Raw genomic sequence first — 21,984 nt, 5'->3', positions numbered from 1 at the left:
TTAAGTGGAGAAGGGTAGAGGGGCGGGCCCATTATCCACCAAGTTTAGAAGGCTGTGATTGGTCCAAAGGGCGGGTCACAGACGGATTTCTCGGTTATCAAAAAAAAAAATTTCAGTTATTCTAATTTCTTCTTTTTCCAGATTCTTGTAAATTCTTTTTTCTTATTTTCTATTTTGAAAGTTTTTAACAATTGTTTGTATGCAGAATTTATATAAATATAATCAATTTATTTTTAGTTTAAATAGTTGATTTAAAAGTTTGATTAATTCCAAAAAATAAAAAGAAAGTAGAGAAGTCCTAAACATACATTGATTTATGGTTCCACGTTTTTAGGAATCCAACATGAAACGGTAATGTGTAGTTAGAAATATTTTGATATAATTTCATAAAAATAGGTCTTGTATTTAAAAATTTATTTATTTTTAGAATAGTTTTGAAACATTACAAAGTATTCACATTTTTCTTAAATATAATAAAACAACATCACATAAATTGAAATAAGATGAATATTTTTTTCATAAGAGAATAAAGTCATATTTCTATGTAATATACATATTGTATATATTTAAATAAGCATATTGATTAATAGTATAACACATACTCCTTCCTTAACTTAAACAAAATTAAACATACTCCTTTTTCATTAATATGAAAAACTATGAACTTATCTTAAAAGAAATATCAATGTTGTCAGAATCTATTTTTGAACTCTTCTAAATCAAATGATCTTCTCTTCATACTCATGAACTAATCATAGAAGCAAATACGAAAAGACAAAAAATATTACCATGTTTAAGTAGTTGAATAAATATAAGAGAATAAGAATTCTGAAATGAGTAAGTTTTTGGGAAGATGTAAATGGTGCAGTTAAGAATGATTTTTGTTATTTAAACGTGTGTTATGCGGTTAACTATTTTCTAGGAATAAAATTAGGTATTTATCTTTTAAAATTAAAATTTAAAATTAATCACTCAAATTTCAAAAACTTATCCGTTTGGATATTGATTTGGATAACTATCATTTTCAAAAAAATTCAAAAATGAAGTAAAAAAAAGTATACCTAAGATGTAGTAGTTACGTAACTTTTTGATTTGATTTTATTTTATATAGTATTTTTTTTTTTGTAAAATCATTTTTTTTAGTGTTAATAATTTTTATTTTATTTTCAGATTTTAAATTAATATTAATAATTCATAAATTTAAAATTTTATTTAAAAATATTAAATCCCAATTTTTTTGGGTGTTGACAGTTGGCTTTAACTGTAAAATTACATTGTAAAAATATTTTAAAATCAAATTTTGAAGAACAGAAAGATGCAGTTTTTTTAGTAATTGCTGACATGTGTATCATATTTTTATTTATCTTTTTTAAATTGACTTTTTAAATACTAAAATTTTGAGATTAATTGTGGCGCTGACATGTGACATTTTTTCCTCTCCTATTATATATAGATAGATTTGGCTCACAAATATTTAGTTGCAATAACTGGAATAGGACGGGGTTTGGGTTTGGGATAGAGAAGCTTTGTGGTGGATTTGTAGAAAGGCATGAGTTGGGGTATGTATCCTTTTTTTTCCGAGCTTGGAGAAATATGTCCATGTTATAATAAAAATCTTTTGGGGTGAGACATGCAAAATTTTACATACCGATGACAGTGTCTCAGTAGTTACTTAAACTAGTATGAGAGGCACCGTTGATTCACATAAATTGGTCATTGTGCTTGGTTGAAAAGCCATTGTGTAAAGCTACTGCGGTCTGCGTTTAGATTGTAGCTAAACTTCTCTAAGTCAAGAGTCCAGATGAGATGTGATGTGTGCACTTCAGCACTTGTCGTCTGCTGTCTGACCCATAGCAGGTACCTCCAGCCCCAAGGATACATGTTATCGTCTAAGTTATTGTAACGGAAGTTTCGTGTTGATCGCCTTGAAGTACAATTTCGGGTCGAGTTGTAGGTAAAATTATTTGCAAACAACATGGTATTTGTAAGTGGCAGAGTGGTGTTGCTGCCTTGATCCACTGAGATTCAAGTCGTTGTCGCTTCGATGCATAAGAAGCATGTAATCATATACAACAATATTGCAACAAGAAAATGTCTTCTCTTGAAATCCATGCAGAGTATAGAGCATAATTAGAGTAGAAAGATCCATATGAGCGATACTAACTAGTTTGGATTAAGGTTCAGCCACGTTGGTGGTGCGCTTACTGTAGGTCCATTATTCGTTAGGAGTCTTTATTGTAGTTGTAGTATGATTTCTCTCATCATATATATTTGACAACTTGTCTTGCATGTGACAGCTATCCTAATCTTTTTATTTTAAAAGGAAACTCTCTCACTTGCTCCTTTTTTAATTTTTAATTTAATGTAAATGCTCTCTTTTAGATCAAGTTATAGATGCACTGACAGATGGTGCAACATTGTTGCAGGTTGGCGTTGTTTCTGATTATGACCTACTGGCACTCGACTCTATATCAGGTATGATTGAGGTTTTCTGGACAAATTTATACTTTTGCAACCTCACTACTCTTCTGGGAACTTTTCTCAAAATGCTGTATTCTGGTGCCAAGCATGTTTCTAAGTGATGCTCATGAGCAATATTAAAGTAGCTATGATGATGTAGCTTTCTTAACATGGAATCTGTAAATATGTCAATGTCACATTGTTCTCATTTTTAAAATCTCAAGGATAATATTTATACCTCATTATTCTATTCACAAACGAGTTGTCAAAGTTCTGAATGAGTTGTTGAATATTATGAATCAAAAAATTGAGTCTTAATAGGAGCTAGGAATCCAGAAGCTTGACAAGGATGATATTAGCCTATTCTGGTAAGGTAGCATAACATTCTGCTGAGACTGCATGAGTGATATGTGACTTCTGAATTTTTAAAATAGGCATGTAACATTAAACAAGCAAGGGTCTCTTCCTCTTGTTTAATATCTAAAATCTGGACAGATCTAGACAGGTCTTTTGGTGCTTTGGTTTTTCAGGTTTTACTGGTGAAAATATGATTCGAGTCCTGGGGAAGGGGCTGAGATGAGTAATACTAGGTAGTGCTTTGAGACTATAATAATCAAGCAATACCATCTAGGGTTGGTTGCTAAAGAAGCAAATCAGTCGGATTTCTCTGTATTCTGGGGCACTCTACTGCACAATTGCAATTGCCTCTAATGTATAAGTAACATGAAAATTCTTTATTGTCTGGACAATTTCTACAAATAGAAGCATTATTTGAACATAATATTTACCTTATTGATCAAGTATTCCACAGATAGCTCAGAAATAGCTCCCAGAAGGTTTAGCAGGAAGCTTTTGGAATCAAGATGTCCTTTTGCAGTAGTTCTTTATTAAATGCATCAGCAGACATTTTCTTTAATTAGTTGACACCTGCCTTAATGATGATAGAGGTTCAGATTCAACATTGTTTGTTGTTGATGTTGAATCTGAAAAAAAACATTGTTTGTAGTCTTGCTGAGCTACACCTTTCAAATTCAGCTGACCAATTTATTAAAGAAAAAAATTGGAAGATATAACACTCTTCACATATGAATGAAGAGCACATGCAGGATACCTTATTTTTGTTGTATGCCATTATGGCAGCAAGTCTATGGTGGTTTTGCTGGGCTGCTGGCAATGAGCCAATGAGATATCCAATAAATCTTTTACCAGCTAGAGGACATCGAGGTTTCTGCCTTTAGAAGAAAAAAAGAAAAGGAGGAGGAAAATAAGAAAAGAAAAGAAAACAAAGGAGAAATAGGGAGAGGAGGGTGGTTAAGATAAGCAGAAAAAGATCAGGCTAGATTCCTATTTCGTGAGTAAATCTGCTTTGACTACTTGAGAACTTTGAGATCTAGGTTAGCTTTTAATTATGCACATAAACTGTTTCCCTGAATGACTGATGAGTGAGAGAAATATAGTAACCTGTTTGACTTTTGATGAATGTGTGGTTACTATTTCTTTGTATGCTTCCTTAAATAGAACCCTTGTTAAAAGTATAATTCATCTTCCATTGGTAGAAGTAATGCCTCAGTTCCTCTTTCTTCTGTTTTCTTATATATTTCATGTTCTTACTCAGGAGCTGGCCAAGCTGACACAAACCTGTTTCCTGATGTTGATAGTACTTGGAAGGTATGTCATAATCTTTTGTTCTAATAGTGGATGCCATAGTTCGATAACATGCTAGGATATAGTTTTTGGCGAGTGATAGATATTACAAGCCAATGTTCACTTATGAGTTTGGCTCTCATTTCAAGGGTGGAATTAGGATTACACCCACTTATTAGAGTATTCTAAGATAATTCTCTCTCTCATCAAAGGAAAAAAACAAACTGAAAAGAGCATTATGGAGATTACTTTAAATACATGTCATTTGTAGTGGTACAAGGAAATTCTTAGTCCATGAATTATGTTTAGTTTCCCTCTTTATCTTGTTAAGTATCTTGCTTTGATTCTGTGATTTTGTAGACATTCAATGAGGTTCAAACGCTACTGAGCAAAACTAATGGAAAAGTTGTTGGTGATGTCATGACACCAACTCCATTGTCCGTCTGTGAAAACACCAACCTTGAAGATGCTGCGAGGTAATTAAAGAGGCTTTTGTCAGCTTATTTATATTATAAGCTATTACAAGATTCCAATTAGCTAGTGCTTTTGGTAACCTTTTCAAATTCTTTTTAATGCCTATTTCTGTTTTATACCTATCCATTTGGGAAGGCTGCAAGAGACGTGTTATGTAAGGCAGAGAATTCTTGCTGATCTTTATCTCCTGCTGCTTGACTATAATATACTTGCTAATCACCTAATGAGAGAATCTGTATTATTCATTCAGCAATTTTTAACCGTGAAGTTGCCTTCATGAGATATTCTGCTGATTATAGGTTGTTGCTCCAAACGAAATACCGTCGGCTACCAGTTGTAGATGTTGATGGTAAACTGGTAATTTGCCCTCTAGTTCACTTTTCTTCTTGTTGTTTTTTTTCCTTTTTACTGAATTTGTCAGCAGCATGTAATTTCTGATGAAGCCCTGTTCGCTGAAATGTGAAGGTTGGGATTATCACAAGGGGCAATGTTGTTAGAGCTGCTCTGCAAATAAAACGCACTACTGACAATACCCACTGACACGTGGGTTCCAGTGCGAAAATTGTCTGTTCATGTCAAGCCATGATGCTGCTGTATTATAATATATATGTACTCCTCCATTCTTTTGTCCTTGGCTTCCTACTGTACCAAGTGTGGCATCATTGGGAGAAGGGGAAGCAAGGGATTATATTGCCCAAGTACCTGCTGGTAAGTATAAACGTGATGCTTGTGAGCTCGAAATCCAAGAAAGGTGGTACAGAGTCTAAACTCTCTGTGTAGCAAACATTTGATAAAAGGCGGGTCCCCCATATGGATAGTACCCAGGTGCCCGACACTACCATTGGTTAGTTCTCAAACTTGTCGTAGTATGAGAACCTAAACGATATTCTACGTAATGCAATACAATTTGTAAGGAAACTCAAGAGTTTGACCACTCGAGACTCCATTGCTGAGTTTATTGTGCAATGGCAAAATTAGATTTTATGGTGTGAAGATATTTCTACTTGTTTTACACTTAATATAAATATATGTAACACGTAAGACTTCTCACATGTTATCTTTATTTGCTCTCATCTTTTTTTAGACATATAGTAGTGGAGTTATAGGAATAAATGGTTTACTTAGTTACTTGTGGAACTAAATGCACTTATATCTTGCAGTAAATCAGTCAAACCAGTGTAAGATGAGCCTCCTGCTTCAACTGCCTGCCTTGCCATTTTCGTGTACGCTTTAGCTCTGCTTCTTCACCCACAATGACTTTCTTTATTGCCTCGGTTATTGCTTCTCTTTTCACTCCCTCGCTATCTATTCTCTTCCATTGTACTGAACCAACGCCAACCCCAGTTCTCAAAACCTCAATCACCAACTTTTCGTTGTAGAATTGCTCTCCAAACACGGGCCATGTGACCATTGGCAACCCAGCTGATATTCCTTCAAGGGTCGAATTCCAACCACAATGAGTGACAAAAGCTCCCACAGCTTCGTGATCAAGAATTAGCAGTTGGGGTGCCCATCCTCTTATTATTAGGCCTTTTTCTTTTGTTCTTTCCTCGAATCCTTCAGGCAGACACTCTTCGTTATCTGGTCTTACAACCCAAATGAATTCTTGTCCAGAAGCTTCAATTCCCATAGCAAGCTCTTCCATTTGTGAAGCAGTGAAAATGGCAACACTCCCAAAACATACGTAAACGATGGAACTGGATTTCTTTGAATCAAGCCATTTCATGCACTCATGCTTATCGATAGAGGAGTTCTTCCCTCTTTCAGCTTTATCTTCAATGTCCCTGTTACACAACGAGAGTGGGCCAATAGCCCAGGTTTTTCTACTCAGAACATTGGCGTAATATTCAACATAATCTGGTTCGAGCTCATAGAAGCTATTGAAGACAACTCCGTAGCCCTTTAAACCGGACTCCCTGAGTTCTTTTATCATCGGGGACATATCTTTCTCTTCCTCAATTCGATCGAATGGGGTCAGTTGTGTTCTGGTCAGCTTGATTTGGTGAGGCAAATTCGGTATAACAAAAGCATCAGAATCAGAGGATACATTCATGAAAGGCTTATAACGCGTGACACTATCAGTGACACAAAGTGCAAAGTAGCTTGTCCCATGAAAAACCAATCTTGGAATGTTAAATTTTGCTGCACTATCATATGTCCAAGGAAGGAACATATCAGAAACAAGACAGCTGGGGCGGCATTCTTGAAGAAGCTGCTCGAATGGTTCTTTCATCATAATTGTAGCCATGGTGAAGTTGTTTAACAATTCATCAGTAGGGACGAGATCAAGACGCTCACATCCTTCAGGCAAGCCATTTTCAACAGCTTGGAATTTGATCAAACGGATGTCTATTTCATTTCCTTCTTGCTTGTTTCTTTGAATAGCTTTAGAGAAAACAGATTGATTGAGAGGAGTGGTGATTATGGTGGCCTTAACACCACGAGAAACCACGAGCTTTGCCATGTCAAGTGTTGGAATCATGTGGCCATGAGCCATCAGGGGAAAGAAGAAAAAATGGAGCTGATCCATATGCTAAAACTTGGAAGAAACAAAGCTGTTGCATAAGAAACTAGATAGCAAAGTAAAGCTCGTTAGTAGCTTTCAAGTCTTGTCTTAGGCGATTGGAAACTAGTTTTTGACTTACCATTTTCAAAGCAAAATATGAGACGCACATTTCTTGGGGAAAATAGTACATTGAATAGTCATATGCAATCAACCAAAATGGGGCTATGCCCGGCGGCTCTAATAAATCGGTGGCCTAAAGCCAAATCTCAATGGAGGCCTTAAATTCGAACATATATTTTTTATGAAGTTTATTATAGCCAATTATTTAATTTTTCTCAAGACATAGTATTCATAATTTGTTGAACTTCTATTACTTCTTTGCTCTTTTATGAAAAGTTTTTATTTTCTACAAGTAATACTCGATATTTTTTAAAGAAAGTACTTATAACATGTTTTTTTTAAAAAAAGAAAATGAGGCCGCTCAAATTTTGGGGCCCAAGACAATTTCTTTTTTTTCAAAGCTGTAGAGCCTCCCTTGGGCTATGGACTTAGGGGCCTAACCAAGTGGGTGGAAGGATAACGACTTCTTTCAAAATCAGATCATCGACCAGTAATGCAGATAAAGTTCAATATTTCTCTAATTTGAATCGAAAGTTGCTTTTTACTCCTCCAAATTAGATGTTGAATCTCCTTAGTTTTTTATGTTTTAAATTTTTTTAATATTTTAAACCTCAGTGTGAAAATTCTAATTCGGGTGAAGACACACAAAGTCATGCTAAAGGTGCTAATTGCCTTATTAAGTGAAGGACCAAGATTTAAGAATCATGCAAGATAGTCCATTAAGACGAAATAATCTCTACAGTAGAAAAGAGATTTGATCTTTCAATAAAGTAAAATAAGCAACCATTAATATCATCATTCTAGTAGGGATAAATTGTTAATCACTTGACGAACTATGTACATATATTTTATTACGCGATCAATTACACTAAAATTGTTTGGGTGGGTTGGTTTAAGCGTTGAACACCTCTAAGGTGGGGGCATGGGGTTTGAATCCTATTAAGGTAATAACTAGTTTCAAACTTGCAACCCCATGATGCAAAGTGAAGTTCAAAACCACATCTTGACACCCTTGTTGATATTCTTTCTAGTGTCGAATTCCATCCATTCAATCCCGGGGCATATTTTTCTCTTCCTCAATTCGATCAAAGAAGCTCGTGCCATGAATAGCCATTCGTAGAATGTTAAATTTAGCTACAGTGTCAATTGTCCAAGGGTACAATTATGTTGCTCCCTTTATTATACTCTCCTAAGATTTCTGTTAGTGGCGTATTTCTCGAACTAGAATGATTTAGATTTGACCTCTACATGAATATTTCATTACTTTTATGGAATATTCGAGATGTCTTTTCAAGGGAATATAGTACCTTTATATAGGCAAGAACTAGGATTTAGGGTTCGGCATCCAAGAATCCTAATTGAAATTGAACACATATTGTAGAGTTCCAACAGGAATTGAAGTAGAGTCCAACAAAATTTTCAATTTCTACAAATGCCCTGCTTCAAGGCTTGTCGGAGGGCAGACTTGATGAAACGGCTTGAAATACCCTTTATATAGGCATGAACTAAGATTTATGGTTTAGCATTCAGGAATCTTAATTGGAATCGAACAAATATTGTAGAATCTCAACTAGAATTGAACATGTTTGTAGAGTCGAATAAAATTTCAATTTCTAACAAGATAATTGGGGAGTCATTCTTAACGGCACGTCAGTCTTATTTTGCGTTTACACATAATTTAAGAAAGTGTCATTAAAATGAATCAATGCTAAATAATGGATAACGCCAACGTACGCAGTTTCTTCCGTGTTCTAGCTAAGCTTCTTTCATTCAAGAGAGTTCTTTCATGTTGTAGAGAACCTTTAAACAATGTATTAAAACACCGCGCACACCAAGTGTTTGTGAAAATAGTTGTAATGGCTGATGACCAGCTCCATATATTTTTCTTTCCAATGATGGCGCACGGCCACATAATTCCTACTTTGGACATGGCTAAGCTGTTCGTTTCGCGTGGTGCAAAGGCAACTATTATCACCACTCCTCTGAACTTACCCATCTTCATCCAGTCGATTGAAAAAATCAAACATTTGGGGCTAGAAATTTATGTCAAAGCCATCAGATTCCCAGCAGTGGAAGCTGGTTTGCCTGAAGGATGTGAAAGAATGGATCAATTGAATTCTTATGATTTGGTCCCCAAATTCTTCAAGGCCACCACCATGCTTCAAGAACAACTAGAGCTACTACTCCATGAATGTCAACCCAACGCTCTCGTTGCTGACATGTTCTTCCCCTGGGCTACAGAATCTGCTGCCAAATTTCATATCCCAAGATTGGTATTACTACATTTCATGATTTATCATAACGCTCCCCGCCCTGTTGTCATTTATACTTAAAGGTTAAGTTTAATTTTACAGGTATTTCATGGGATGGGCTTCTTTGCGCTTTGTGCTTCGGAGAACCTTAGGCACTACAAGCCTCAGAAGAATGTGTGTTCAGATACTGAACCTTTCGTTCTCCCGAATCTTCCTCACAAGGTAAAGCTCACAAGGATGAAATTAGCTCCGTATGATCGAGAAGAAACAGAAATGACTAAGTTTATTGAACAAGTGAAGGAATCCGAGTCAACAAGTTTTGGGGTCATTGTTAATAGCTTCTATGAGCTTGAACCAGATTATGCTGATTATTACAGAAAGGTTTTGGGTAAAAGAGCATGGCACATTGGACCCATTTTGCTCTGCAACAGAAAAAACGAAGAAAAATTCCATAAAAGCGTCGACCACAAACAACATGAGTGCTTGCAATGGCTGGACACGAAGAAACAAAATTCAGTAATCTATGTTTGTTTCGGGAGCATGTCTAACTTTACTGATTCCCAAATTGAAGAAATTGCATTAGGCCTTGAAGCTTCAGAGCAAGAATTCATATGGGTAGTTAGGAAAGGCAAGATTCCAGAAGGATTCGAAGAACGAACAAAAGAAAAAGGATTAATCATAAGAGGGTGGGCACCCCAAGTGCTGATTCTTGATCACAAGGCTATAGGAGCTTTTGTGACTCACTGTGGATGGAATTCAACGCTTGAAAGCGTATCAGCAGGGGTTCCATTGGTGACTTGGCCTATGTTTGCAGAGCAATTCTTCAATGAGCAATTGATAACTAAAGTACTAAAAATTGGAGTAGCAGTTGGGGCAGAGGAATGGAGCATAGTGGTGGATAATGTGAAAAGTGAAGCAATTACAAAGGCAGTGAAGCGTGTAATGGTTGGGGAAGAATCAAAGGAAATGAGGAGGAGAGCAAAAGAAGTCAAGAAAATGGCGAACAAGGCTGTTGAAGAAGGTGGATCATCTTACAGTGATTTGAATGCACTGTTTCAAGAACTAAGAACCATTAATTTGCACATGTAAAATGGTTTTATGAATGGTTTAATTTGCATATTTGGTTTGTGTTCGAAGATATCGAATGAGCTTTTGGTATCAAAACCATGTAATACCGAAAATTTGTTATATGTGGTGCGAGGTCAATTGAGCGAACTAACTTTGAACCACACGTCCGTTATACCGCTTTTTTATATTTTTTATGTTTCTATATTTTTATATAATTAATTTCTTATTTTATAAGAAAATGATCTTCACTAAATAGTACAATTATTATTTCTAAAATGACCATACAAAAATTGCTAACGTTCTATTTACGTTTTCTTTAGTTGAGTCTCTGAAATCAATGGGCTAAGAAATTTTGTTGTTTTAACGGTGTCTAAAATATCTTATTTAACCATTTAAAAATATCATTTTACTTATATATATACGATGTAATTTTTTGACGAAAGATATCCGCTTAAACATAGCTTAGTATAGCTCCGCCCTGGTTAGTATTGTCATTTCATCCGAAGTATTTATCGAATGAATTTTGGCATTTTGCTAAGTTTTTGTCTATTTTTGAGGTTAGTGCAATTTTTAGTGGTGTGACTTTTGGAATTTGATTTAGAATTTTCTTTTGTTTTTGCTTAACTTTTTAAAAAAATTTAAAGTTTCAAAATCGATCAAAAAAACATTTTAAATTCGAGTTATAGATCAGGAGAAATAATTTTTGTCATTAACCCTACTTTAGTAAGATAAATTTTAGTCATCGCATGACATTTATTGGAGGCACGTTTATGTTTGGTTGATTACCTTTCTTCTACGTATTGCTTCAATAACTCATTCTATTAATTTGTTGCCAAACTCTTCAATGAAGATTTAACAGTATTTAATTTCCATTTTTTGTCATCCACTCATCACTCCAATCTGGTCATCCCACCTAAGGTATCTTAATTAATACTCCTTTCGTGGTTCATTTTGAACTTTGCATTTTTTTAATTTTTTTTTAAAATATAAATATATTATTACTCCTATTTTCAACGTTAAAAGTCTATAGACCATACTCCAATGCTAGCTCAATAATAGAGTACTTCTCAACTCCAAGGTGTCTTAATATCTTGCCCCCTCCATTTTATTTTTACAAATTAAGAGTTCATGAAATTGATTATTGTGAAGCGAAATATGACAAGTAAAAGTAAATAGTAAGAGTATGTTTTTTTTCATATTAAATAATTACATTAAAATAGTGATAGTTAAATTTAGAGTTCAAAAATTCAGTAATAATGTTAGCTTACTATTATATATCTCTAATTAAAACTTTTTAAGAATATATCAAATCAATACAAGTTAAACAATATAAAAAGATAAAGGAGTCGTAAACGCATGGAAAAAAGAGTTATTAACTCCAAAGTCTAGGTCAATAAATCAAATTCTATTTTATTTTTTATGAAGTGGTCACTCAAAGGTGGAGTCGGGATTAGGAGCATTTGTATTGTCCCTTCCTTACCATTGAGTCGTCAATTAATTTTGTTGGGGTTCACAAGTTAATATACATATATATTTAATTAATTTTCTAGTACAAATATAAAATCTACGAAAAAATTATTGAATTCGTTCGAACGGACGAACCCCACCTAGCTACACCTATGTGGTCACCACCACCTTCTCAAGTATTCCGCCAAAATCAAATGGTAATGAACAAAATGCATCTTGCCATCTTCTAGATGATTTATGAAACGATACATAACCGAATAATATTTGTTCACTATTAACTTGAAATGAAGATTACCATTAATAACCGTTCACAGTTGAGTTGGATCAATGATTAAGAAGCAGTAAATGATAAGAGTCATTTTACCAAATCACCCTTATTAAATAGTCTTTATAGCAAGGGTAAAATATATATAACATATTAAATTATTCATTAATTTCATAAACTAATATTATTAGACATTAGTATAGTAGACAAGTAAAGATGGACGGTGGAGTAGTATCCAATGTCTCAATCGAACTGACTCACTCATACTTTTAAACAATGTTTTCGTCTTTGAACAATACACCCCTTCTTAAATTAAGGTTAATAAAAGGAAAAATTGTGTTTCACTTGACTTGTGACGGAAGGGCATATGTCACCTGTATCTGCACTTGGTCTTACTACAATGTTCTCTTCTGTAAGTTTGCATCTCAAGAAATTGGGTATCTCCACACCCTGGACCCCACTACTGCCGTTTCATTCATTGATAAGGCAAGTTAATTCCGATTTAAATTTTGAAATTAAATATATCTCATGTTTGATTATAGGTATTTGTAAAAATTGATATATGTTATAGCCATGATTTTAATTAAAAAAATTATAATCATGAAATTAAATATCCCGATCTTAAACCAATCAAACCGGTAAGAGTAGTTTGGTTTTGCCTGTTAAATCAACCACGTGAGTGCTTACGTTACGTCTCTACTTCCAACTTGAATAACAAGTTAGTCTTATATGCAACTTCAACGAAAGTCACTAATAATTCCACGTATATATAAAGTGACACTCATGCAATTAGAACTTAAAACAACCATACTTTCCATTTCTTTGTTTCCTTCAAGCATTTTCACAAATGGGTCAGCTACATTTTTTCTTCTTTCCCATGATGGCTCAAGGCCACATGATTCCTACACTTGACATGGCCAAGCTTGTTGCTTCTCGTGGTGTTAAGGCTACTATAATCACAACACCTCTCAATGAATCTGTTTTCTCTAAAGCTATTGAGAGAAACAAGCATTTGGGTATCGAAATCGATATCCGCTTGCTAAAATTCCCAGCTAAGGAGAATGATTTGCCTGAAGATTGTGAGCGTCTTGATCTTATACCTTCTGATGACAAACTCCCAAACTTCTTAAAAGCTGCAGCTATGATGAAAGATGAATTTGAGCAGCTTATTGAAGAATGTCGCCCAAATTGTCTTGTTTCTGATATGTTCCTTCCTTGGACAACTGATAGTGCAGCCAAATTTGACATTCCGAGAATTGTTTTCCATGGCACTAGTTACTTTGCCCTTTGTGTTGTTGATAGCATCAGGCGTAATAAGCCTTTCAAGAATGTGACATCTGATACTGAAACTTTTGTTGTACCGGATTTGCCTCATGAAATTAAGCTCACTAGAACACAATTGTCTCCGTTTGAGCAATCGGATGAAGAGACGGGTATGACTCCCATGATTAAAGCTGTCAGGGAATCGGATGCAAAGAGTTATGGAGTTATCTTCAATAGCTTTTATGAGCTTGAATCAGATTATGTTGAACATTACACTAAGGTTGTGGGTAGAAAAAACTGGGCTATTGGCCCGCTTTCGTTGTGTAACAGGGACATTGAAGATAAAGCTGAAAGAGGGAGGAAATCATCTATCGATGAACACGAGTGCTTGAAATGGCTTGATTCGAAGAAATCAAGTTCCATTGTTTACGTTTGTTTTGGAAGTACAGCAGATTTCACTACAGCACAGATGCAAGAACTTGCTATGGGACTAGAAGCTTCTGGACAAGATTTCATTTGGGTTATTAGAACAGGCAATGAAGATTGGCTGCCTGAAGGATTTGAAGAAAGAACAAAAGAAAACGGTTTAATCATAAGAGGATGGGCACCCCAAGTGCTGATTCTTGATCACGAAGCTATTGGAGCTTTCGTTACTCATTGTGGATGGAATTCGACACTGGAAGGAATATCAGCAGGGGTACCAATGGTGACATGGCCAGTATTTGCGGAGCAATTTTGCAATGAGAAGTTGGTGACTGAGGTAATGAGAACTGGAGCTGGCGTTGGTTCGATGCAATGGAAGAGAACAGCTAGTGAAGGAGTGAAAAGGGAAGCAATAGCAAAGGCGATAAAGAGAGTAATGGCGAGTGAAGAAGCAGAGGGATTCAGAAGCAGAGCAAAAGAGTATAAGGAAATGGCAAGAGAAGCTATTGAAGAAGGAGGATCATCTTACAATGGATGGGCTACTTTGCTACAAGATATAACTTCATATACTTCCACAGGTCATTAAGTAGTGATTAAAAAAAAACATGTATGTTTCTATATTATGCGTGTGTACGTTTTCTGTTTTGCTGATTTGATCATTACCTTTTGTCACCACTTCTAATAATTAATGACTTCAAAAAGAATATTTCAACCCAAGATCAGTCATCTCGAAATCAACGTATCAGATACCTCGATTATCAACATAAAACTTTCGTCACACGTCATATTATTCACAAACACGAAGATGACGTATGTACTATGGTAGTAAAACAAACTACAACTCTTCTTGACTAATTGCTCCAAAGTCGTGAAATTTGGACATGTGAATAATACATAGAATTAAAATGGAATAATCACTACTAATTGATTTATTGAATATGTCTCTCCGCAATTGTTGAATACTTCCATAAGGCCAAAGACTTCTGTGAATGCTGCAAAATTATGAGACGCCAGATCTCAAGTTTAGTTGGATCCTTCATTTAAGTTTTAATTAGTCGCCCGACAATGTTTAGACTATAGTTTTCTGGGTCTACCATTTTCTGTCATTCTTGTTTGACCATATTCCCTCTACAAGTGTGATCTTTTGTTACGTAATCTTTTTTTTTTCTTTTACCAAGTATTACACGTAATATAAATTTCAAAGGACTATTCACACATTTGTAACTAACTATATGGTTTGTATAGTATTGAAATAAGAAAAACTTAGGGGTTGTCTGGTATGGGAGACAGAAAAAAGTTATAGCTTATACCATCATTATAGTATAAATGGGTGGGATGGATAATTCTGGAACTAACTAATACTCCTAACCAAATGCATCATAAAATAATTCTATATTTTATTCCGGAATATTATCTCTCATACCAAATGACCCTTAGAGATTTATTTACGCCGCCATAAAGTAGAAAGCATACAGTAGCCAGAATGGTCATTTTTGGATACTTAGATCCAGAAAACTAACAAGAGAGTTGGATCGATGTGTGTGTTCTTCATGACAATATTTTCTACTTTGTCGCATTTGATCAACAGTCGTCTCCGATCGTATTTTAAGTAAGAACTTGAATCTTTCACTATGTGCATAAAACTTGTTCCTCGGAATAGACATGCAAAGGAACTTGTTCTTCTATAGTTGTTTGTCAATCATAAACACTGCCAGCTCATTATTGAGACCTGATAAAGACCTGGTTCTTCTGTCAATCATCACAGCACTAATCCCAAGTCGTCAGGATTCTTGATCAGCAAACTGCTGGATTTGAAACAGTAACTTGGCTCAGCGCAATTTTTTAATGAGAAATATGGGAATAGGAGTCGATGAACAATGTAGCTCAAGAGTGGCCGACAATTTGAAATCATGTAGGGCAAAAATTCAATGAACATTACAAAGTGGAGTAATAGCAAAGGCAATAATTTTTCTTAACAGTTTCCCTGTTTCGAACAAAAAAGTCTATTAATATATGATGCATTTGGTAATTCTTGCAATCCTTCAATTACAACTGAATAAGCTCATTCCCAAAAAGAAACTGAAAATTGAAGGTATGAGTCGATTTCATTTTTTCTTCTTTCCCCTGATGGCTCAAGGTCACATGATTCCTACACTTGACATGGCTAAGCTCGTCGCTTCACGCGGTGTTAAGGCAACTATAATCACTACCCCTCTCAATGAATCGGTTTTCTCAGATTCTATTCAAAGAAACAAGCATTTGGGTATCGAAATTGACATCCGTTTGATAACATTTCAAGCAGTGGAGAATGATTTGCCTGAAGGATGTGAACGCCTCGATCTCGTTCCTTCCCCTGAATTGTTCAAAAACTTCTTCAAAGCTACAGCTATGATGCAAGAACCATTTGAGAATCTTGTTAAAGAGTGTCGTCCCGATTGTATTGTTTCAGATATGTTATTCCCTTGGAGTACTGATTCTGCTGCCAAATTCAACATTCCAAGAATTGTTTTCCATGGCACAGGTTTCTTTGCTCTCTGTGTTGCGGAAAGCATCAAACGTAATAAGCCTTTCAAGAATGTGTCATCTGATTCTGAAACTTTTGTTGTACCGAATTTGCCTCATCAAATCAGGCTGACCACAACGCAGTTGTCTCCGTTTGATCTAGGAGAGGAAGAGGCAATTATATTCCAGATATTTCATGAAGTCAGGGAGGCGGATTTGAAAAGCTATGGAGTTATCTTCAACAGTTTCTACGAACTTGAACCAGATTATTTTGAACATTATACCAAAGTTCAAGATAATAAATCATGGGCTATTGGGCCTCTTTCGCTGTGCAACAGGGACATTGAAGATAAAACAGAAAGAGGGAAGAAATCCTCTATCGATAAACACGAGTGCTTGAAATGGCTTGATTCGAAGAAATCAAGTTCTATTGTTTACATCTGTTTTGGAAGCGGAGTAAAATTCACTGGATCACAAATTCAAGAACTTGCAATGGGAATTGAAGATTCTGGACAAGAATTCATTTGGGTTATCAGAGAAAGAAAATTCAAACAAGAAAACGAAGACTCGTGTCTACCTGAAGGATTCGAGGAAAGAACGAAAGAAAAAGGATTAATCATAAGAGGATGGGCACCCCAAGTGTTGATTCTTGATCACGAAGGTGTAGGAGCATTCGTGACTCATTGTGGATGGAATTCGATGTTGGAAGGAATATCAGCAGGGGTGCCATTGGTGACATGGCCCCTGTTTGCTGAACAATTTTTGAATGAGAAGTTGGTGACTGATGTTTTGAGAATTGGGGTTGGGGTTGGTTCAGTGAAATGGGAGGTAGCAGCAAGTGAAGGAGTGAAAAGGGAAGAAATAAGTAAAGCAATAAAGAGAGTAATGGTGAGTGAAGAAGCAGAGGGATTCATAAACAGAGCAAAAGAGTATAAGGAAATGGCAAAACAAGCTATTGAAGAAGGAGGATCATCTTACAATGGATTGACTAATTTGCTGCAAGATGCAAGTACGTATGGTACTAAAATTGATTAGATATATTTAAATTTTAATCTGATTTCTAGTACTCGATTCACATGGAAATGTCCTTTTATTTTTGTTATGTTTTATTTAAAAACATGTACTTTTTCGTTTTCATTTAAATAATAATAATGACATCGTATGTGGAAGAATCATTAAGGTAATTAATATCATTGTTTAGTCAACATGATATAGAATCATCAAAATTAACTAGACAAAGTTACTCTGAATGGTAAGTATATTTCACTTTGTCTTCTTCATCAATCATCAAAATTGACGAGATGGAGTTACTATGAATGGTAAGTATTTCTCACTTTGTCTTCTCATCAATCATCAAAATTAGCGAGACGGAGTTACTCTGAATCGTCATTGTATACTTCACGTATAGTTAGTGTATATTTCATGTATAGTTAAGCTATATTATGTTTTTTAGTATATCATAATATATAGTCAGTGTATAGCTAATGTATATGTAAGCTATATCGTATAGTCACTGTATACTTTCAATGAATTTGGCAAACTATATCGTATAGTTGGTTTATATTTACTATGATTTTTGGCTGTTTTTATGTAAATAAAATATGATTATATTTATTGTAGACTAATTACTTTATTGTATATATTTGAAAATAATCCCAATTATTTTAGGCGAACAACCCAATGAGTTAAAGCCCATCCATTTTCCTGCTATTTGGCTTCCGCGTAAGCCCAAAAGATTTTTTCTCATTTTTGGGCCGAAGTAGCTGTGGGCCTGTGGCCTTTGAGCTACATCAATGAATGATCCATTAGCTTCAAACTTTTAAAGTTTTTACTTTCACTATTTTTTAGCTTAATTCCCCCGATTTTCTTGTCTAATCAGATAGAGATTGATTAACTTTCTAAAGTAAAAATTTTAAAAACTTGTTTGTAAATAGTATAGTGATCAGTCATTTTATTAGATTTCGGATAACTATAATACATTTTGAGAATCTTAGTGAAAATATATATTTGGCCCTTGGAAATTAAAGTAGAAGTAGACTAAAATGATTGGAAATAAATAGTTAAATTAATTTAATTTAAAGTTCGGATAACTATAATACATTTTGAGAATCTTAGTGAAAATATATATTTGGCCCTTGGAAATTAAAGTAGAAGTAGACTAAAATGATTGGAAATAAATAGTTAAATTAATTTAATTTAAAGTTCGGATAACTATAATACATTTTGAGAATCTTAGTGAAAATATATATTTGGCCCTTGGAAATTAAAGTAGAAGTAGACTAAAATGATTGGAAATAAATAGTTAAATTAATTTAATTTAAAGTTCGGATAACTATAATACATTTTGAGAATCTTAGTGAAAATATATATTTGGCCCTTGGAAATTAAAGTAGAAGTAGACTAAAATGATTGGAAATAAATAGTTAAATTAATTTAATTTAAAGATTTGAGTTAAATATGTTAGTAGGGATATCACGCTCAACACATGCAACGTCAAATCAAAGTAGTAGACTTTGCTTAAAATAATAAAACTATGTCAATAAATAAAATAATCGAAAGATCAAACTAACTCAAAGTCAAATATATTTTTTTTCTTTACAAAAATAAATTGATGTCATTAATTCACATTTAAAATGTTAGATTAAAATTTTCTCCAACTTAGCAATTAAAATATGTGTCCTAAACTCGTGACTTCTGAGACTAGTTTGACGTCATGTGGAGTATCACTTAATTTTTTATTGTTTTTTAATAATAAATTGATGTCGTTATTAGTTACAACTTAAAATGTCAAATTAAAAATCACCACAAATTAGTAATTTAAATAGTAATCAGGTTGTTTTCCTTTCTTCCACATGTATTACCCTCTTTTAATATTCCCTTTCTTCATTTGTTTTGTACCTTTGATTTTTTATTGTTATACATTTGTATTGTCATACTTCGAACTTTTTTCTATTTGAGCCAAAAGTTTATCGAAAATATATTATCTATCTTACCAAAAATTTAAAAAATCAGTGTATATTCTATTCTCTCAAAATTCGATCGCATGATTCATGAGTCATGACTGGATTATATTGTTGTTGTGTTGTTAAGTATGTGTGTCCTTAACTTGTGACTTAGACTAGTTACGTTTGATGTCATGTAGAGTATCATTTAATTATATTTTCTGGTCAGAAATCCAATAAATATGACGTAATATTTTTTCCCCCTGAATTTTCTTCTTTTTAATGTGAAAATAAATCATCTTCATGAATCATGATGTACTCATAGAATTTCAATATTGGAGACAAACGATTGTCAATGGGCGCCAAGATTATTCGTTTTCAATAGTTTATACTTATACAAATTTATCATAATTCATGTAACACTATTTTATTATTAGTCGTTTTCTTTATATAATTTTTTGTGATTTTTTTTATATCCAGTCAAATAATCTCACGTAAATTCTAAAAATGAATTCACTTTCGAGTGCATAATGACTCAGTGACACCTATCTTGATTAGGAAACTTTTTACTTTTCCCCCTTGGGCATGAAATAGTACTAGTATGAAGAATACAGATCAAATATTGGTGCAAAGCACCATTTATGTTTTTTTTATAATATAAGTGAAGTATTTTATTAATAGTAATAAATTGAGAGAGGCAATGTACAGGTCATGCATTAAATATAGTTATTAGAAAATAAATGTATCTCTTATCCCGCTATGTTCGTTAGTAAGTACTCTTAATTAATATAAACAAAACTTTAATTAATTTTGAACTCATATAATTCATTGTATGTTCTTGAGATTTTTTTAATACTCTTACAATATTTCCTTTTAAAATAGAACAAAATTTGCCATTTAATTATGTGTTTGTGTTATGAAATTCAGTAAATATCTATAATATTACATTTAAAACTCAATTATTATTACTTAAAAAAATATTTAAAGTTAAAATTCTAACTCTATGTCGATATTTTCAATTCTATAAGTTAGTGTAGATTTTTTTCCATATAAACCTAATAAAATCTTCATTTTCCTCCAATAGAGGACAACAATATATTCCTAATATAAATGAGTTTCCTATTTTTATATAACAAAAAAAAAACCAATGATATATTCTCAAATTATCTTGTACAGTTTAGTTTGACGTAAGACTGGTACATTCGATGATTATGGGTGGTTGATAACGCCATGGCCCATGAGGAGGCTGTGTTTGATGACTCAAGAAACACTAGTGCTATTAAAAGAATGGGGAATTCAAATAGGCATTTGAATATGTGATTTGAAATTATGAGTTTAAATCAGCTATTGAACACTTGAGTTGAGGGTCTTTCGAAAATAGTTTATTTGCTTTTACAAAATGGTGACAATGATTGTGTACATTCTATCCTCCCCATACCTCATTTAGTGGGATTTCACAAATATGTTATTTGAGATCATGATTTTAAATTTGTAAATTCTCCAAAAAAAAATTGGATTTGAGATTCCAATTAATTGTGATTTCATTCTTTTTAAATGTAAAACTTGACTCATAAGTTTATATTTTTATAAAAATTATTTCATCATTTTAAATTTTGGAAAGAAAAAAAACTTATGATCCGGGTGAAGAGCTTGTTTGTACCAAACAAAAGGATTATATTGAAAAAAACTAGTTACTACTACAATTGTTAACTAATAAATCTTTATATACAAAATTATGTGTATTTAAAAGTTTGTAACGATAAATATTTATTTATAAAAGGAACATGAAGATATATGATTTATCAATACATTGCCTTAGGATATTTCGATGTCTTATTTATGAATTGTGAGTTGCTTATTTGGTAAGATTATATAAATTTCAAAAAAAAATTATGATAATTCTCATAATTTTTGAGATTTTCATGTTTATGATTAAAAAATAAAACATAACTTATGAAATTTGAATTGCATATCTAGTCAAAAAAATTAATTTCAAATTAATCTGATTTCAAATCATATCCAAATTAAATGAGACCAAGTTACCATATATTATAACAAGTGCAAACTATGTAATTTTCTCAAGCAATTTGACAAGAAAAGTCTAAATCCGAGGGGAATTTTTTTTAATTAATAAACGCATTTGATTTTTAAAAAATCATCATACAGAATCTGAACTTCCTCTCTGACCCATACATGATACATGAGAGTACAACCAAAGAGGAATATAAGATATTTTATTATAATAATTATTTCTTGCAATTTCCTCTTTGACTAATACATTCTGAATTATTGCACGGGTGTGTTTGGAATGGAAAATGTTTTCCATGCTGGGACGGTGAATGAAAAAAAATCAAATAAATAAATAAATATTAATACTAATATCAACAAATTACATAGTATTTTGATGAAACTTTGGATAAAAGAGAATGTAGAGATTCACAATAACATATATATAGATTATTATAGTTGAATCAAGTGATAAAAAATTAAAAGTTAAAATATGTGCAAGGAAAATGAGATTTATGTCATTTTGCTAAATTTTATGAAATCGATTTCTTTTTTTTCCCTAGAAAATGATTTCCGTCGTTTCAATTTTCA

At 33.4% G+C, this 21,984-nt stretch overlaps 4 protein-coding genes and 1 pseudogene across 4 annotated transcripts in view; 4 read left to right on the top strand and 1 right to left on the bottom strand.

The window, feature by feature from the left end:
* The window catches only part of LOC102584828 (CBS domain-containing protein CBSX1, chloroplastic-like), a 9,259-nt gene extending 3,618 nt beyond the window's left edge, over positions 1-5,641 (top strand). Inside the window, exons 4-8 of the mRNA XM_006346329.2 lie at positions 2,427-2,475; positions 4,076-4,128; positions 4,465-4,580; positions 4,878-4,935; positions 5,044-5,641. Of these exons, the coding sequence (XP_006346391.1) occupies positions 2,427-2,475; positions 4,076-4,128; positions 4,465-4,580; positions 4,878-4,935; positions 5,044-5,118 (351 nt within the window). The 3' untranslated portion in view covers positions 5,119-5,641. The remainder of the gene's footprint in view (positions 1-2,426; positions 2,476-4,075; positions 4,129-4,464; positions 4,581-4,877; positions 4,936-5,043) is intronic.
* LOC102584497 (scopoletin glucosyltransferase-like) lies at positions 5,600-7,328 on the bottom strand (annotated as a pseudogene).
* A 1,546-nt stretch (positions 7,329-8,874) lies between these two features.
* On the top strand, positions 8,875-10,687 carry LOC102584161 (scopoletin glucosyltransferase-like). Its single transcript, XM_006346328.2, has 2 exons — positions 8,875-9,477; positions 9,559-10,687. The coding sequence occupies exons 1-2, from the start codon at positions 8,920-8,922 to the stop codon at positions 10,543-10,545; spliced, it is 1,545 nt and encodes a 514-aa protein (XP_006346390.2). The 5' UTR covers positions 8,875-8,919; the 3' UTR covers positions 10,546-10,687.
* Positions 10,688-13,044: 2,357 nt separating this feature from the next.
* Positions 13,045-14,659, top strand: LOC102583517 (scopoletin glucosyltransferase). The gene has a single exon (XM_006346326.2). It carries the CDS (start codon positions 13,104-13,106, stop codon positions 14,526-14,528), a length of 1,425 nt encoding a protein of 474 aa, XP_006346388.1. The 5' UTR covers positions 13,045-13,103; the 3' UTR covers positions 14,529-14,659.
* Positions 14,660-15,648: 989 nt separating this feature from the next.
* On the top strand, positions 15,649-17,670 carry LOC102583841 (scopoletin glucosyltransferase-like). The gene has a single exon (XM_006346327.2). The coding sequence runs from the start codon at positions 15,956-15,958 to the stop codon at positions 17,477-17,479; it is 1,524 nt and encodes a 507-aa protein (XP_006346389.1). The 5' UTR covers positions 15,649-15,955; the 3' UTR covers positions 17,480-17,670.
* Positions 17,671-21,984: the final 4,314 nt, after the last annotated feature.

This window comes from Solanum tuberosum, unplaced genomic scaffold (genome assembly GCF_000226075.1).
Source record: "Solanum tuberosum cultivar DM 1-3 516 R44 unplaced genomic scaffold, SolTub_3.0 scf00073, whole genome shotgun sequence".
Classification (NCBI taxonomy): domain Eukaryota; kingdom Viridiplantae; phylum Streptophyta; class Magnoliopsida; order Solanales; family Solanaceae; genus Solanum; species Solanum tuberosum.
This window is presented reverse-complemented; position numbering and strand designations above follow the sequence as displayed.

Excerpts from the sequence above, each read along its gene's own strand:
- LOC102583517 (XM_006346326.2), top strand. The coding sequence starts at position 13,104 with ATGGGTCAGCTACATTTTTTCTTCTTTCCCATGATGGCTCAAGGCCAC.
- LOC102584161 (XM_006346328.2), top strand. The coding sequence starts at position 8,920 with ATGGATAACGCCAACGTACGCAGTTTCTTCCGTGTTCTAGCTAAGCTT. Across the intron at positions 9,478-9,558 it reads AATTTCATATCCCAAGATTG|GTATTTCATGGGATGGGCTT; the intron begins GTATTACTACAT and ends TTAATTTTACAG.
- LOC102583841 (XM_006346327.2), top strand. The coding sequence starts at position 15,956 with ATGATGCATTTGGTAATTCTTGCAATCCTTCAATTACAACTGAATAAG.